At 31.6% G+C, this 18433-nt stretch overlaps 1 protein-coding gene across 1 annotated transcript; it reads right to left on the bottom strand.

Annotated features, from left to right (window-relative positions):
* Positions 1-96: 96 nt before the first annotated feature.
* LOC148606827 (transducin beta-like protein 2) lies at positions 97-18416 on the bottom strand. Its single transcript, XM_088543705.1, has 12 exons — positions 18258-18416; positions 11547-11750; positions 10912-10963; positions 8943-9005; positions 8270-8378; positions 7852-7951; positions 7020-7106; positions 6523-6658; positions 5118-5167; positions 3716-3898; positions 2067-2253; positions 97-1600 (listed from the first exon to the last, which is right to left on the bottom strand). Exons 1-12 carry the CDS (start codon positions 18379-18381, stop codon positions 1546-1548), a joined length of 1350 nt encoding a protein of 449 aa, XP_088399831.1. The 5' UTR covers positions 18382-18416; the 3' UTR covers positions 97-1545.
* Between the last annotated feature and the right edge of the window lie 17 nt (positions 18417-18433).

Below are 18433 nucleotides of genomic sequence, written 5' to 3'. Positions count from 1 at the left end.
CTCTTTTTTCATTCAACAAAAAATCTCAGCCTTCTTGACAACAAAATGGTCAGTTTCTCAACAAAAGTTTTGTAACTTGAAAAAAATACAAATTCCTGACAATAAAGAAAAGTTTTTAATTACAAGTAACAAATCTCAACAACATATCCTTCACCATAATTGAATACATAATACTTTAATAATGGTAAAAGGATTAAAATCTGGCACCAATATCGAGGTTAAATGCAGTGTGAATGGCAATTTCATGTGTTAGTATTTAGGGAACAAACAGAGTAAAAGACATGTCTGTATTAAACAATGGTAATATGAAACATGAAACCGATTTCCTCTTTACAAAGTTAAATATGTGTGACATTGACCTTTAACCTGGTAAGTTAATAAGTTCTGGATTCTCCTCAGGACTATGAGTACATGCATTTTGTACCAAGTTAGAATTTCCCAATTTTCTGGAGAAGGAGATGAAAAGTAAAAAAGTTCTGAAGTATTTGTAAATATTCAAGAATCAAATTAAAGACTCCATTTCAAATCATGTTTAGATCAAACTACAATTTTTAAAAATTATCTTAAACTGCTTCTTTGAGTTTCCATTTTTTCAAAAAACTTTAGTACAGTTACATAAAAAAAAAATCAGACTAATATGAAAGGGTAAGGGGCATGTGATGGTTTCCATATTATAAAAAAAAATGCTTGCTAAAATTGTTCACATGAAAGGATTTAAATAATAGAAACATAGATCAGATATACCCCTCTAAATTTAACTTGTAACTAGTTGTGCTTTCTCTGTAAAAAAATATCTATAAAAGTATGAGTCTTAGTATTAGTGTCTTTCAGAGGCTGTCCCTCTTATGAAAAACATTTTGCAAAAAATATGCACAAATCATTGCTTCGACTTAAGTTATCTCTCCTACTCATAGTGCATTCTAAGTAAAAAATATCTCCCAAGGAAAAGTACCAAAATCAGATAACTTCAAATTTCTGTAAAAAAAAAAAATACAAGAACAGAGAATCAATTCCTATCATGTGCCACACAACTTTGAATTTTATATGGAATGGTACTAACTACTAACTTCTTTTTTGGAGAAAAAATAAAAGGAATGAAATAAATATAATTATCCAAATGTAAGACTTACATAAATAATAAAAATAAGCTTACTTATGTCGTACATAATGTAATAATCTTACTTCATTACAGATAACAATTTCTTCCCATTATTCCAACTTCATTACTCCCATTATTCCTACTTCATTACAGATAACATTTTCTTCCCATTAGTTTTACAATAAAAAAAGAAACCATGTCACAAGGGAAAATTCTTTACATTCATTTAACAACTTCAAAATCAACCACTTTGGATTCAGTATATAAATAAAAATACCATCTCTTTAATAAAGAGAGAATTTGGTTATACATTTTTCCATATAATAAAACAAATAGTAATTTAAACAAAGAAAGTTCAGTAATCACAATCTAAACCTAAATATATTTTGTATAAAAATGGCATCTGCTGCATTGAGTAAACATTTCTAGTCAGTTTGTATCAAGTTTTACTTGCTTTCAGCATGTCCATTGGAAGAGCCTAAAATATTCTCCAAAGCAGACCTGCAAGTAGTCAATAGATGAATAAGGTACAATCTCTGGAATTATCTTTTTTTAATAGATTTTAACAATATTTGTCTCATAGAAAGGTTACTATATTTACCTTTACAAAGAAAAACAAGATTCAATATGATTTTAGACTATGCCTATGATGGACGGAGCTCAATGTCGTATTTTAGACAAAACAGCCCCCATTGCACCTGCATAATCCTCTACTTCTTTGTCCACAAATTTCTTCACTTCCGTCAGAATATTTTTAAGCCAACCATAGTTCTGGTCTTACATTCTACTTACATAGGATGTTGCTGACGTCCTGTCCATATTAAATTTTTGTGATCTTTATTTTTTTTTGTGTCTATAGATACCATTTATGGGAGAAATATCAGTACTTGAATTAGGCGAGCTTTTATTTTTACAATTTCCCTGCTCCATGATATTGAAAGGTAAGGACTTTATTTGTATCACTGACCTAGCTTGACTAATTTGTTGTCGAATCCTTTCTCTCTGTGCCTGTGTGGATGCCTTTGTCTCTGTGTTTTCTAATTCTGAGATGGTGGCTCTGTAACCTGTGATGTTGTGTAAAATGATGATATGTTTGTCACCTGAACTGATTAGATATTTGTTGCTGAGATCAAAACCAAGTTCTGTAATGTCACCTAAAATGATCAACACAAACATGATGTATAATTGCAAAATCAAGATCTGTTATTTCACCTAAAATGATAAACACAGACATCATGTATAACAGTAAAACCAAGATCTATGTCTTACATAAATAATAAAAATAAGGGTACTTTATTTGAGATAACAATGTTGTACATACTGTAATAACCTTACATCATCTATATATCACCAAAAAAAATGCTGAGCGTCAGCAGTGGGATGATTCAAATACACCAAAATACCAAAGCATGGCCTATACATGAACACATAAAACAAAGACCAGGTACATACTTGATATAGATCTAAACGAGCAACAGAGACATGATGTACTACAGTAAAACCAAGTTGTGTAATGTCACATTAAATGATCAACATAGACATGATACACTACAGTAAAACCAAGTTGTGTATTTTCACCTAAAATGATCAACAGAGACATGATGTACTACAGCAAAACTAAGTTGTGTAATGTCACCTTAAATGATGAACATAGACATGATGTACTACAGTAAAACCAAGTTCTGTTATGTCACCTAAAATAATGTTCAACAGCAAAACCAAGATATGTAATTTTAGAAGAAACACAGGTAAAAGTACCACAAACCATTTAATTTTTTTAAATAATGAAACTAAAAATGTCAAATATAGTCAATCCTCTGTAGCTCCAAGGGACCCGTGTGTTACCGGGATTTCCAGAAGTTTATATATTTCCAGATTTTGTTCATTGCCAGTCAGAGTTCAACTATGCCGTTAGAAACTGTTTACTTTCTAAAAAGTTTTGTTAGTTCTATGATATTTTTCATTCACTTTTGGAAGGTTATGTTGATTTGTGGACATTGAAAATGCAGTGTTTGCTTTCAAAAAAACTTTCAGAGTTCCTTGGTCAATAATTTGCTTTCATCAAATTTTCTTTGATGCTTTCATTATGCTGACTTCGGAACATTATCGAATTTCAATTAAAAAAACCTCCCTAATTAGTGTTGACTTAAATATTACCTGTAATTAACTAAAATGACACTTAGACTGATGATAAGGTTGCACACCTTATATGTCTTAAGCTGATAAAATGACTGATGAGTTTGAGTTAGTGAGGGTAATTCTCAAAGATTTATTACCGAACTGACTGACTGGTTAGTTCAAGTGTTTGAGAATTTGAAGTACAAGAAATCCAAGGTTATTTATATTGATTATATAGGAGAAAAAATTGGTACTTTAAATCATGTTAGAGAGATCCTGGGTATTTGAGCCATCCTACTTTGACATGTAGTAGCATATGGTGGCTTGAGAGTAATAATGCTATTGTTCATAAAGTACCATATTTATGGATTTTGTGATCGATGGATTCAAGTTCATGATGAAATGAATAGTCTCTGTTAAATTAATAAAACCATAAAGTTTCTCTTCCAATCCACTATTTTATATTTCTATAAACCTTTACAGTATTATGCTACTTACCATCATGAACATTTTTCATGACTTGCTCTTCTTTTCCTGAGACAGCATTGTAAACACCAATAGAGTTATTACCCCCTATAGCAACACTCCTTCCATCAGGGGATAGGGATATTAGACTAGGACTTTCACAATGTACACTACCAGTCTTCAATAAGTAGGGGTCCTGTGACAGCTCATATCTTACTGTTAAATGATGACAAAATAATAAATAAACAATGTAATATCAGCTAATCAGCAACTATAGTGTAGCTACAACAAATAACCTAAAGTATAAACTTATATTAGTATATACTGCTGAAAAAAAAAACCAAAAAAAAACCGGCTAAATTAAACAGATATCAAACATCTATAAAACTAATCCATAATAAGAGGTGCACATCTTCAATGTATCTTTGATATTGGTTATATTTTTTAGTACGTTGTATTAGAGGTCAATGAAAACTTTAAAAAAGCATATACTGGTAATGATTTATATAATTTCTCCAGCTTTCAGACATGTGTTAACATGAAATCTGTGAGCCAATGTCCACTAGTGACACCCTGACATCCCAACTTTCGTATATGCATTTTGTCACATGGTTAAAAATCAAGAAGTTGTAGTTGCCTTTATCAGTTATCCAATCCCTTGATATGGCAAATCAACATAAAACTTGTGTCAAAATATTAAGTGGCAGTGATATATAGTTTAATATTGAAAAACGAAAACTTTGTGATTAATCATAAAGGCTTGACAATATCCACTTCCTAAATAGGAAGTAGGTTTGCTGAAGGTCTTTATTTGGTAAGCAATGTATTTCTGACAAACCTATATTTTGTGATGTTGCACACTTGAAGTTTTGATTAGAAGTGATATTGCATAGCTTATAAAAGTGTTATATGTGGCAAAATTATCAGGATTAATATCAATTGATTAAATATCTAATATGAATATTTGCCTTAATTATCACAATTTATAAAAAGGACATCCAAACTCAAATACATACAAAAAATGGTTCTACTTGACTCGACCAAATTAAATGTATACCGAACATTTGTTTTTAAAATTGTGATAAAGAGAAACTAACTTTTTACAGATAAATGTAATAAAACAATTATGTAAGATTGGTGCATGCCTTATCATATTTTGTGGAACACTTGAAAAGATATCAACCTCGGCCATGGACATCTGTCAATTTCTATCTCAGTGTGTCATAAAACATGATATTGCATGCACTAAGCTGCCATAATTGTATATTACCAAGTGGCTGTGAGAAGGAGTGGTTGAAAAAGGTTGATCCAAATAGATATTTTGAATGGATGGATTCTGAAGTTAAAACTGTATATAACCATTCCTTTGAAGCGAGGATATGAAAATAAGTAGACCACTTGTAAACAATTGTAAATTTCTGTGTTATTAACTTACTGTTAGTATCCCAGTATTTCCAGGTACCATCTTTAGAGACTGAAGCCATTCTGTAAAATACAATAACATCAAGTGTGAACACAAAATATTAATTAAGAAAGATCGATAATTACATTATTTAATAACCAGCTAAAACAGCTAAAGGCACATGATTTCCTACCCTCTAATTGTTAAAAACCATAAAAAAGGTGGAAAACAAGGAAAAAGAAAAAGGAGCTTCTTCAATGAAAACCAAGATGGTTCTATTATTAAATATCTTAAATGGTTCTATTAAATCATAAAATCTCTTTAAGTGTTTTTCAGTTATTGTACAATTTGTGGATTGACTGACAGACAGATGGACAGTGGCAAGAAATATTCAGTATTATTTACCAAATACAATTTTTTAAAATTTGTCTACCAATTAACATTTAGCATAGTGCAGTCAGAGCAGTGAAAGTGGAAATTATCACTATCAACTAAAAACTGAAATTCAATTGTTATCAGTGGTCATCTTCAGTTTATTATTTCTACAAGGCTATCCCTATCACCGTTCATTGTTATCAGTGGTCATCTTCATTTTATTATTTCTACAAGGCTATCCCTATCACTGTTCATTGTTATCAGTGGTCATCTTCATTTTATTATTTCTACAAGGCTATCCCAAACACATTCTTATGCTGATGATCTAGAAATAAACAACTGAGTCAAAATCTCAAAATATATACTATCATAAAAGTATACAGCTGACCTTAGAACTAGAAAAACAAGAGGATCATGTCATTTTCCATCTTTCATAGGCAATAACTCTAGAAATAATTTGGCTAAACTTAACATTTTTGGAGATATATGCAAAAAAACTACTCTCTGACCCCTAGGTTCTATATTTGTAACAGTGGCCATGTTTTTCAACAGATCAAAACTTCCCAAATTGTTCTATGCACAATGCCCCGAGGAACATTCATATCAAGTTTGATTCCAATTGGTCAAATTGTGTCAGAGGAGAATATTTGGAAAGAAATAACGTTATAAATAGCAAAAAAACGTTGAAAAAAGGCAATAACTCCAAAATGAAAATTTGACCACAGATAGATCTCATCATGCTGAACACTTTAACATCGTCAGAATTGGCTCTAAACCTATCGGTTCTGGAGATGTATGCAAAAAACTACTGTCTGACCCCTATGTTCTATTTTTAGTAATGGCGGCCTGGTTTTTCAACAGATCAATAATCGCCACATCAGTTCTATGCAGGATACCCCAAGAAACATTCATACCAAGTTTGGTTCCAATTGGTCATGTAGTGTCAGAGGAGAAGAGTTGTGCAAAATTGTTAAGGACGCTGACGACGGATGCCAAGTGATGGCAATAGCTTCGACCATGTGAGCTAAAAAGTTAAATCATTTGTTTTTTAGATAACTTTTACCTGCTTGAATCACTGTTAAAGGCAAAACAGTTAACCCCTGCTTTGTGACCTTTTAACTCAAAGGCACGTTTAACATCCTGAAAACCTCCACCTTTATCAAACAGAACTTCCCATACTTTAACATCTGGTGTAAAGCCTGTTGATTAAAGATATCAATATAATAAAACAGAATGTCACAGAATGACAGACACAGATGAAACAGTATATCCCCTCCTACAGAGCAGGTACATAAATATCATATTTACTGAAATTTCTAATACTGCAATTCTTAAAAGATGAAAAACCAAGGTTAGATTGATCTGTACATAACAAAACAACACTCATAATTGAACTGAATATAAGATTTATTAGTGGATTTGTCTATACAAGATTCCAAAATTATAAAAAACTGTAAATTGCATCACCAGTTTAAAAATAAAAGTGTGATTTATTTGTCTCTATAGCATTAGATGTGCATAATAGAGAAAAAAATGTAGTTAATAGGATGTACTACTTACCACAGGAAGCTACAAATCGTCCACATGGAGATACAGCACCATAAACATTATTCATTTGATGTGTGTCTAATGTGGATAAAACTTCTCCTACAACACAATTGGTTAATAAAAAGGTTCTGCATTAGTGAGTCACTTAAAGAAGTCTGTGACAAAATTAAGGCCTACAAAAATGTAACATAAAGTTTTTGGATTCTTAAACCTCATTCTTTACATGTACTTCAGAAAATTCTTTGCAGAATGCAGCTTGATATGACTGGAGAAATAAAACCAAGAACAGTAAGGGTAATTATAGACATAACACTGAAGTTTAATACAGCTGTTAATTTATGATTTAATGTTTACTGCACCATAATTTTCTGAATCTAATTTGAAATTCAGATATTAATACAAAGTTAAAAGAAAATTTGTATTTCTTTTTGACCCATAATTCTTGAATGGTTAGGACAACAATCTTGGAAGTCAATCATAATCCTCCTTGTGTTTTATGGAACCTTTTTAGTACAATTTGATAGAAAATCCATACACTTTTACTTAAACTAACATCGAGAAACCATGAAAATCCTTGTTTTTGCCCCTTTGTTTTACAATGAGTTTCAATGACAATTCTTTGTATATCATTTTTATAGTTAGCTTGCTGAAAGAATTAAATAAATCAAAATTTACATGGAATCACAATCAATATCAATCAAGTTTCATTAAAATGTATCATTTGCTTTAAAAAAGGCACTAGACCTAGGATTTTCACTACAAATCTCAGGGCACTCAATATATTTCTAGACAAGTATTGTACCATCATTTATTTTAAACCTTGTACACAATCACCTTATCTTACCTTTTATAGACCATATAATTATAGTTGTATCTTTACTACAAGTCATGATAAATTTCCCATTACTGGCCACTCCTATATTGATTATATCTGCTGAGTGCTTCTATAAAACAATACACCATTTGTGTCACAACACATGTACAGCAGTACATCTTTTTTATACATTTAAAAATTAAATAATGAGATAATACAGTCATGACATATATAGTTTTCCTATACATATTTTTCCATATAAAACATATCACCTCAAATATTGTAATGCAGACTGGGGTATAGATTTAAGTGTCAGATTATGTTTGCTTACACAATGGGTTACAAAGAAAAAGTCATTCTAAAATCTATATAAAAATTAGAAGCCAAGAGTAGAAGTTCATCTACAGTATCTTGAAGAAACATAAGTGAACAATCTTGCACAACTTACTTTAGGAAAATCTAAAGCTGCAGTTATATTCCCTGGGGAGCCATCTTCCTTTTTACCTATACGTAAAATTCTTACGGTATTGTCATTTCCGAGAGAAACTATGAATGCTCTGTAAACACAAAATACTCACAAGATACATTTTATACACAAAATAAAAATTATCAACCTGGCAATGTGTATCCTAGGAAGTTTGACAAAATGTCTGTAAAAGTGTAAATAATTTTCATAGGTAACACTGTAACAATATGTAGATTGTCAACTGACTCCTAAAAAAACTGTAACCATTAATAATAACAACAAAACCGTTCCCTGATGTGCCATCTAAGTTATCATGATAACTGGCATTCATGATTTAGTGAATTACTACTTGTAAAATGTGCCTATAAGGCTATGTAAACTTCAAAATGTATCTATCATCTTTATCTACAAGATGTAATTACATTTTGCCTTGATACATGTAGCTAAATGCTAATATGTATATAATTTGTAGCTAATTGCTAATATGCATATAATTTTTGTAACATCTACTCCAACTAATCCACAACCTGAGTGTTTATTTTCTTCTAACATTCTTCAACCATTCTGTACAATACAAAAAATAAATGCTTGTTACAAGCTAGATGTACATAATAATTAATACATTATAATATAATTTCTAACTGAAAGCACTTACTTAGAATCAGGAGAAAATTTAACTTTGGTTCCATGGTCAAGTTCTATATTTCCTCTTATAAATCTGTAAATAAATATATTATTAAATATTTCTATCTGTATACAATATTGTATGGTTATTGCAATTATTTTTTATGGATACTGTTTTGATCAGATATATTACATAAGCTTGTGAGAGCAATATAATACTATGTGAGAGATGAAATGCATTTAATATTTCAGACATTTACATGTGTTTATATGGATATTATACATTCTATTACAAGTTACATGCATACCAGCTATACTAGAGTCAATTTCTTGCCTAAATATTTGGAGAATTTTTAAAATTATTTTTGTTGAAATTAGATAACCTAAGATAATTTCAAGGGTTACAATCGGCTTGAGTTTTATTTTCTATTATGATTACAGGTTAGTGGGAATAATTCTTTTTAGGCAAGTATTTTATGACTTCAGGTGTAGGAATATTCTTTGATTTACATGTATTCCCTTAAAGTACACAACTGTCAGGTTGCATGTGATACATGTATATAGAAACAGACATTAAAGTGTAAGTTGATGGTTTTTACAAGTGAGGTTCTATCGGTTTGTTGTATAGAAAAAACACAAACTTACACTTTAACAATAGGATTATAGAAAAATGAGTCAAAAAACAGAAATGGCCGGGTTGCCATAAAGTACTGTTTGGAGCATAAACTGTTTCTATCATTTATTTTGGATGATTTTAATTTGTAATAAATTAAGAAAAGCATAATGAAAAATTTCACATTTGAACAGAAATGGTAAAAATACACCAAGTCAGTAAACAGAAAGTAGAAGTGCAACAGACATGATATGGGACCAAAAAATGAAGTTGCAGAATATCTAGTGGCTGTGATTTATAACTGCTGAGGAACTGTAAAAAAAAAAAAAATTTCCTAGACTGCACGAAAGTTTTCCAGGGATTCCATATTGATGAGCCTTTACAAATCAGGCCAGGGTGTTGGGATCCACCTAGGCCTCTACTGGAGTTGAAGGGCTTAAGGCCCTGTAAGTGGTTCTAGGGGACCAAGCCCGGCCGAAAACAATATTTGTTTGAGTTTGGGAGTCATTTTCATGCTCCTATTTCATGGTGCAGATTACTTTTTAAAACTTAGCCCTTTTTCAGGAGTTTACAAAAAATGTACATTATCATGCAAAAATAAAAGCTTTCAAACTCATCAGTCTTTAATCAATTTGGTTCCTTCTTTAAAAATTCTTGTCCATACAAATCCAGTTTTTGGTAGCAAAACAAGTTTGGATGTTAATGAAATCAATTATACTCAAAAAGGTATGAAATCATGCCATGAAATTGAACAGAAAAGTACAAAAACATGAATTTAGACTTTATTTAAAAAGAAACTGGTTTTCGAGAAGTGCTGTCTTACAAATATCATGAGAGTGATTCAATAACAAACCAGTCTTATCAAAACAATAAATGCCACCCAATATAGGATGACAAAATACAAATTTCACAGAGGCAAGCACACTTAACAGATATTTGATGCTGATTTAAGAAAATCAAGCATCCATGAAAAGCATAGAAACTTTGACAGCTGGTCATTTGGAAAATACATTAATTTTACAAATCCGTGTCCTAGAACTATCCCTGTCTGCCCAACTGACATTCACCATTCAGACCTGAAATCACATCCCAGTATATGGAACTCAATATTGAAGTTGCGCACCAAATATCAATTGGCTATGATTTTTAGATCCTGAGGAAAATGTAGAGAAAATATTTTTCCCGCCATGCCATCTGCCTGCCTGACATTCACCATTCTATTAGCTGATTTGAACAAGTGCAACCCAACCAAAAAGTAACATTGGTGAAATGATAAAAAAATCAAATCTTTTTTGATAGCTTTATTCCTGTATCACATTAATTGAATATTTCTTACAAAATGTGATACATGTACATACATCCTGAGGATTGTCATATCTACACTTACTTGTGATCTTTTTTACTGAATTCTTTTGTACTCCACAACATAACAGATCTATCTGACGGTAAAAAAGAAAGACTGTACATTACATGGTCATTTTTTCAAAGTTATGTTGGAAAAAGCAATAATGTAAATACCATCAAGAAGGAAAACAGTATACAATTAACTTCCAAGGAAAATATTAAATGTATTATGGTGTCTCTGTTAGCCTTATCTTTTCCTTTTATCTTAGCTATCCTAATCTTTATCTTTTATGTGTCCTCTGTAATTCAAAAGAGTACAAAAAAATATTTTAATCATTTCTTTCGCATAAAAACCTCTGTTTTAGTTGTACATTCTGTAATGCTATCTTCAACCAAGTAGTTGCATTACAATTTAGCATTTAATCATAATTTTGAACAAAAATGAACATTGTAAAGGATAAGATTTTAGTTAAGTGAGCAGATTTAAAGAATATGCCTTTATTATCTTAATTTTCTAACTGGATCACTGTATAACTGTAGAAAATTTACAAAGAACCTGAGAACACTGTGCAACATTAGCAAAAAATCATGTATATTGTGTGTTAAATATCACTGATGACTGAAGATATTTTCCAATGTCTCTCAAGAAATTTTTTCTAAAAACAGACACCTATTTACCTTCAGCAGCTGAAATAAGATACTTTCCATTTGGGCTAAAATCAAACCCCAGGACTGGACTGCTATGTCCCTTGAGTATGGTGGCAAGCCAAGAATGAGAAAATGGAACATGCTGAACTCGCTTATGTCTCTGTGTAGGTTTTGTCTTCCTGCTTTGCTTTTCAGTCTTATTTACTTTCTTCTCTTCAGATTCTGTTTTCTGATCTACATGTTAATATTTCATTCAGCAGATTTTACAAAAATTATACAAATAAGTGATAAAAATATTTTTAATACTTTGATAAGTGAAAAAAATCTTTTTAATTAGTACAATTCATGTAGGGGAAACTGAATTTTTTAGACCCCTATGTTCTATTTTAAAAAATAGTGGCCATGTTTTTTCACGAATCATAAATCCTAAAGTTCATATTGTGCAAATTATTCTAAGGAACAATCATGCCAAGTTTACATCCTGTTGGTCTAGTAGTTTCAGAGGAGAAGATTTTTTCGAAAATTTGTCCATGACAGATGACAAGTGAGCTTAAAGTGCAGGCATGGATTTTCATAAGAAATCCAATAAAAAAAATTTGAAATCAGACCACAAATAAATTATAAGGCATTTTTAAGGGTGTGATCCCTTTGACCCCTTATAACTTTAAAATGGCCATAATGCATCAAATCTGATGATACATTTGTTTACCAGAATTAAATAAGAAACAGAATAAAACAAAACATAATCAAAATCGGAAGTAAAACAAACATTCTACATGGGTTTCAATATAACATCTAGTTTTTAGACCTCTTATTCTAAAACAGTAGGGCCACAATTTCCAAATGAAATAGGAACCTTCCTTTAGTATCTAGTAAAATCATACAGAAATTTTATAACAGTTGGTCAATCACGACATTAGTTATCACACAAAAAAAAACAAAAAAACACACACAACCATGATGATGACAGGGCCATAGCAATATACAACTGCAGTTGTATAAAAAACATAATCAAATGGATTTTAACAGATTACTACATGCACCATCTAATTTTTAAAAAAATAGACAAAGTGATAACCAAGCACTACACAAGGACACAACTGTTCAGCCAAAACACCCAAAGTAGGACTACCTCAGAAATATCTTTGTGTCATCAGGGGTTTAACTGGGTATTTTGGGAAATGTCTAGTTCAGAAGTTTGGGAACAAATTATCGACAAATTTACCATTTGGGACTCAAAATTAGGGTTGTAAAGTCAAAATTTTTGGAATATTGTACGATTTTGATGTAACTTTCTTTGGGAAAGGGTCCTTTTACAGGACCCTGCTGAATGTTAGAAAAAATCCATGGTTATATACCAAACACAAGAAACATTTGCATTGACAGTTAGGTAGCACAATTTAAACAACTTTTCACTGAGCTGCTAAGTAGATTTCCAAATGTAAAAAGAGCACAGGTAATCTCTTGGTTGAAGAATATTAAAACTTTTCAAAAAATTATCCCAAAACATACACCACACTCTGAACATTAAACAGAAATAAATCTAAATCATGATTTTTAACTTGATAATGACTGACTTCTTGTAACTTGAAATATATTTATTTGATGTAAAATTTCAGTTATAAAGAAAATTTTAAAACAAGGAGTGTACATGTATATCAGAGGGAGAAGTCATTGCTATTTGGCTGTTTATTAGCCAATTTCCTCAAATTTCTCTGTTGAAAAAAGGGTAAATATGCTTAGAGTGTTTGTAAAAACCACTTGATGGATTTTGATGAGTGAAGTCCCAAATTAAAGAAAAATGATTGGAGAATGGCAACATGTATTTTTTTATTTTCTTGAAATAAGAGCAATGTACCGTAAATATTTCCAGTTCAAAATTAGGACTTTTTAGACAAATAAGCGCAAAAAATTACTTTTTTAAAGGTTCATTAAGTATGATTTGTCATCCAATGTTTTTGAAAACCATTGCATTAATTAAAATGAAATTAATATCAAATGAAAGAAAAAAATCTACTGAATAGCAATGGCTACTTTTAATAAGTGTGCTTTGAATATAATAAAATGATGACTACAAAATGTAAATGAAGAGAAAAGAAATATCAAAATTTTAAAACAATACCCCAGTAAACTGTTTGTCATTATGTCTTTCTGTTTGTTCAACCATATGAATGAACTACCAATCAAAAGATTAAAGAAACTTCAAAATGATATATAAATTTTATTACATAATAATGAGTCTGAAATACTTAATCAACAGTTAGAAGTTGATCAATTTCATTAATTTTCCCTGTGGCTTTTACTGATAAATAATAAGCAATTATTGATTTTTATGGGTAAATTTGACATTAATATCACATTTTAGTGTTAAGAGAACACACCCTTCCTCAGTAATTTTATCATAACTTTGTCATTATCAATTGTCAATTTTATAACACATATCAAAGTACTCATGTACTGAATCAATTTAAATGATCATTTGAATTTTTTCGCTGCAAATAATCATCAAATTGCAAAAATTGGGCCATATAAAAGGAAAATACAGGAATACAATTCAAACATATCTAAACACAACCTCATTGTTGTAAATGGTTAATACTGAGCTCTTTCATTTATTCTGAAATTCGCCATTCTGATTACAAAGGTCATTACCAATAACACACAAACTCATGATGCATCAAAGCAGTGTGCCAGTTTGCATAATATTCAAGTTCAATTTAAGTTTACATGGAATACCAAGATGAATGAACACAAAACTATCGGACATACTGGGTAATTGAACAACAAACTACTACATGTAGCTGGTCTAATTTTCAAATCAAAATTTAATTTATTAACCTCCAGGCTGAAACTGTCTGCCAAATCATTCAAACTTCAGCCACCACAATCGTTGAAATAAATCATGTCCTTAACTCTCAACTAGCTACATTCCCCAGTTGATAAGGTTTACTGCTCAAGTACTAAAAGTTATCGTATAGACACCTATGTGTCATTTAAAATGCTTACTTCCAGACACACGTACATTACATGTAACACAAACACTAAAGTCTTAGAATATAATTTTAACATTTATGTCTGATGCAGATACTAGCCATACACCTGGAGGAGCCGCAGCTCTATCATCTTCACACATGGCCCAAAAGCCCAATAGAATGACCATTACAAAAAGCATTATCATCAGACCACAAACTGACACCATCCCGAGAAATGCATTATCAAAATTCCTATGCCATCGTCTTAGCGAAGTTTCATTTTTATTTGTCATCTCTGGGCTCTTGATGTCACATGGCGGTAACCGTAATAAAAATACAAGATACAGTGAGCGATACATCGGGATGGTTCCAGGGGTATGATACCAGTTTGTACAACATTTGGCCCAAAAATGAATGGCAAATAATAGCATGGAACCCCTTTCTCTATATAAGTTTCTTGATCAGATCCAATTCCCCATTTTATGAAAATATTTGGATACGCCAGGGCCTGCATGAAATATCTGATGACAGTTTTAGCATTCATCTTTATATTTCATTTCTATGATCGATGAAAATTTATTGCCTCACAAGGTTTTCATTTCTAGCTTAAAACTTTAGTTTATTAAGTGTCTAAACTAAATAGACAACTTGAATATATTGACAGTGAACGACTGCCACTGGTTGCTTAGGAATAAAAGGGTATTGATAAAAAGTTAGAGGTCAATAATTTTTAATTGGGTCACTGTTAATACAAATGTACAGTGCCAATTAATCAGCATATTTACATGTAATTCACAGTAAAAGTTGTTTATTGGGTTTATTTTTTGTTATAAATAATGTAGAATTAAGTTTGGTATTAGAAACACCTGTACAATGGACCAAACTGTTTAGGTTTTTGAACCTAAATGGGGCATGCCAATGCAGGGAGTGTACATTGTTGTATATTATAAAGTTACTGGCCAATGGGACTATTATATTGCAGTAGTGTATTAATTGCAGATGCCATCAGGCTTTACAAATCTAAAGGCTCTGGCGACTGCTATATCAATTCTGATCTACGATCTCAATTGATAATAACTAAAATCTTGCAGTGTTCTAGGATTCCTATTTCCCGTTAACTGGGGCAAGTGAAATTTGAGTCAGGGAAAGTTATGTACTTAGTTACACTTTCCCATGGCAAGTTGAAAACTTCATATGCTGTAAGGATTTGTTTTGTTAGGAGAAGCAGTCATTGACTGTGGGAAAGTTGATTTTATATGGATTTTTCCTGAGGAAACCTCAATTTCTGAAAAATCCACAACACTGTCTTCCCCCAAGTATGTGTAGGTCACATGTAAATCTTATAGGCTTTAAGTTTAATTAACCAGTATAAATACTGGGGAGGCACAGTTATTTTAACACATAATATAGACTTTGTTAGGAGAGACCAGTCCCTGTAATATAAAGGACCTGTTTAAAATAAGCAATTATATTACATAGAGTACATGTATTGTCACTAATTATAAGACTGAAACAGTTTACAGATTTCAAAATAGCCAATGATGGTGATGTCAAATTCAAACTTGAAACCGCAGGCTTCATTCTTAACTGCTTACATCACATATAAACTACACAAGTCAAAGATTTTTACTTAAACACAAAGAAGTTGTTTGCTACCCTCAAAGACAAAGAAAGTTAAACCAACTATAATTTACAAAGGCAAACAGAATTGCCAAAAAGCTACGACCAATGTGAGACCTTGTCCTTGACCTGGTACCACCCTCATTGTGAGAATTTGAAGTTACAGGAAAAGACTTGAATTCAAATGCTTATGGCCAAAAGAAAATATATGTTTGTTTCCTGTTTCATTGACAAAAAAGTCCAGGTAGGTATGTAAGGATTTTATTTTTTTTTGGACACGGTAAATAATCAATGCACTTAAATATGACATGTGTGCATTATTTGTTTTGCATAGACCCATATTGGTGTATTTCCTGAAATAAACTAATTCTTAAAGTTGTGCCAAGACATACATGGCACAGATAAAAGACTTTATGCACACTTTTCTCATGGAAAGATGGATCCGAACACTGCATGCCCCCAGCATAATGGGTTGGACATAACAAAATTCTTTGTCTAAGTCATACTTAATATTGTTGTAATTTCAATTGGAAATTTAGAACGGGATTATAGAGTTTAATAAGTTGCAAAAAAAATATCAAGCTTCTACCTTAAGTACTGAGTATGTGGATAAAAACACAAGAAATAGAAGTGTGGAAGACCTGAAATCATATACCTTTAATGTGGGACCTCATACTAAAGGTGGCAAAGGGAGTCTATGAGGACGAAAAAATTAGAATTATTAACTACAATCACATGATCGAGAAACTACATTTGGTAAAAAATGATGCTCAGATGATGGTATGAAGATTGGCTGAGAGAATGGAACACAAAAATAAAGCATCTTCCACAATGATCAGGAAATAATTTACTAGAAAGTGTGCCAAAGAATAATCAATGGAACCAAGGTTATAGCAGTAATCAAAAGAATGTAATCCAGAGACAAAGACCAGAAATGGAAAACAGACATAAACAACAAAGAACATAAAGTAACTAAAATCATACATACGATGTAACAAAAGCATGAATGAGCAACGCGGACTCCACTAAAAAGCATTGCTCAATATATAAAAAAATGCCCTATCACAATGTCAACAAAAGAGTAAGGGAGTAAGGAGTTAAAAGGGCAGGATGTAGGATTGAGTGGGACCAGAATAAGAAGTTGAGGATATGGGAACTACTTCTAAACTGTCATGAGGAGGTGACCAGGTGAAAAATACAAAGTAAACATCAATAACCCTACACAAAGGAAGAATACCAAGTTGTAGGGCTAATGGAGAGGTTGAATGGATAATTTTGTTTTTGTTTTTTGTTCAGTGATTATAAGAAAAAAGGAAGATAAAATACTGGGATGACAACATTTATAGACACATTTGTATGTTGTCATAGATCTTGCCCTCAAAGAGGTTGGGCTGTAAATTTGTTTTCAGTACTGCACCTTTTTTTCTTATATTGAAAAGTGCAACAACTTTCCTGACTGTAATGTTGGATGTATTTCCAGTGATTTTCCCTAGCTGTCATCTACAGCTGATATGTTTAACTCTGTTTTAGCTTGATTTTTATTTTGGTTCATGGTATTGCTAAAAATATCTAAAAATTCAGAGATCTGCATGGAACAAAATGAACACATGGCTCACTCTCCGGTTGGAAAAATTTTCATCATGGTAGGTGTCCTTTTATGCAAAAAATAAATTGCCTCAGAAAGTATGATAAGGTTGAATGAGACATAGTAAATAGCACATCTACAACATCAAAATTAATAATCAACAATGGTAAATCTTTCTGTCTGTACTGTCTAACTCAATTATATCAAAAGAAAGTTTTCTCTAAGCTTGACCATAGGTCCATAGCTTTAGAGAAATTAAATCACTGGTAGATGTGGTCATTTTGTTGATACCATTCAAAAGTTCTTTATAATATAACCACAAGAACTTAGACAATCAAACATCGCTTTTGTCTGAATCTGTGTCATTAAACAATATTATAGGTACTCGAACTCGTACCGCTGTAACATCTATGGCATGTACCTGCACTAAGTCCAGCGCCCTAGACCAATCGACCAGGTAGGTTATATAAAAATATAGCTTTCGCTGGCCGGGTCATTCCTCCTCGTAGCCGTAGGATTAATCTAGGGCTGTAACTTAGTACACGATGTATATATAATAAATACCATTCTCTTCTTTATCATCCGAACGTCTGCCGACGCTACAGAGGAGGACAAACAATAGTACAACCGCCCCTACAGCTGCAGTAACAGCTAAAACCGGCACTGAGTTTTCAACGTTGTCTGCCATGATGCTGAGGTGGAAAATTCTTTTCGAAATATCGGATGTTTTCATTTTATTG

This window comes from Perna viridis, chromosome 9 (assembly GCF_037379345.1).
Source record: "Perna viridis isolate PV_CMFRI_1.1 ecotype Kerala chromosome 9, ASM3737934v1, whole genome shotgun sequence".
NCBI lineage: Eukaryota > Metazoa > Mollusca > Bivalvia > Mytilida > Mytilidae > Perna > Perna viridis.
The sequence above is the reverse complement of the archived record's forward strand: the minus strand, read 5'-3'. Positions and strand labels throughout refer to the sequence as shown.

What these genes read in the sequence shown, in the direction of transcription:
- LOC148606827 (XM_088543705.1), bottom strand. Translation starts at nt 18,381, where the DNA reads ATGGCAGACAACGTTGAAAACTCAGTGCCGGTTTTAGCTGTTACTGCA. An exon ending in TCTTATTTCAGCTGCTGAAG is followed by an intron (nt 10,964 to 11,546) that starts GTAAATAGGTGT and finishes TTTTACCGTCAG; the next exon opens with ATAGATCTGTTATGTTGTGG. An exon ending in TTCAGTAAAAAAGATCACAA is followed by an intron (nt 9,006 to 10,911) that starts GTAAGTGTAGAT and finishes ATTTATTTACAG; the next exon opens with ATTTATAAGAGGAAATATAG.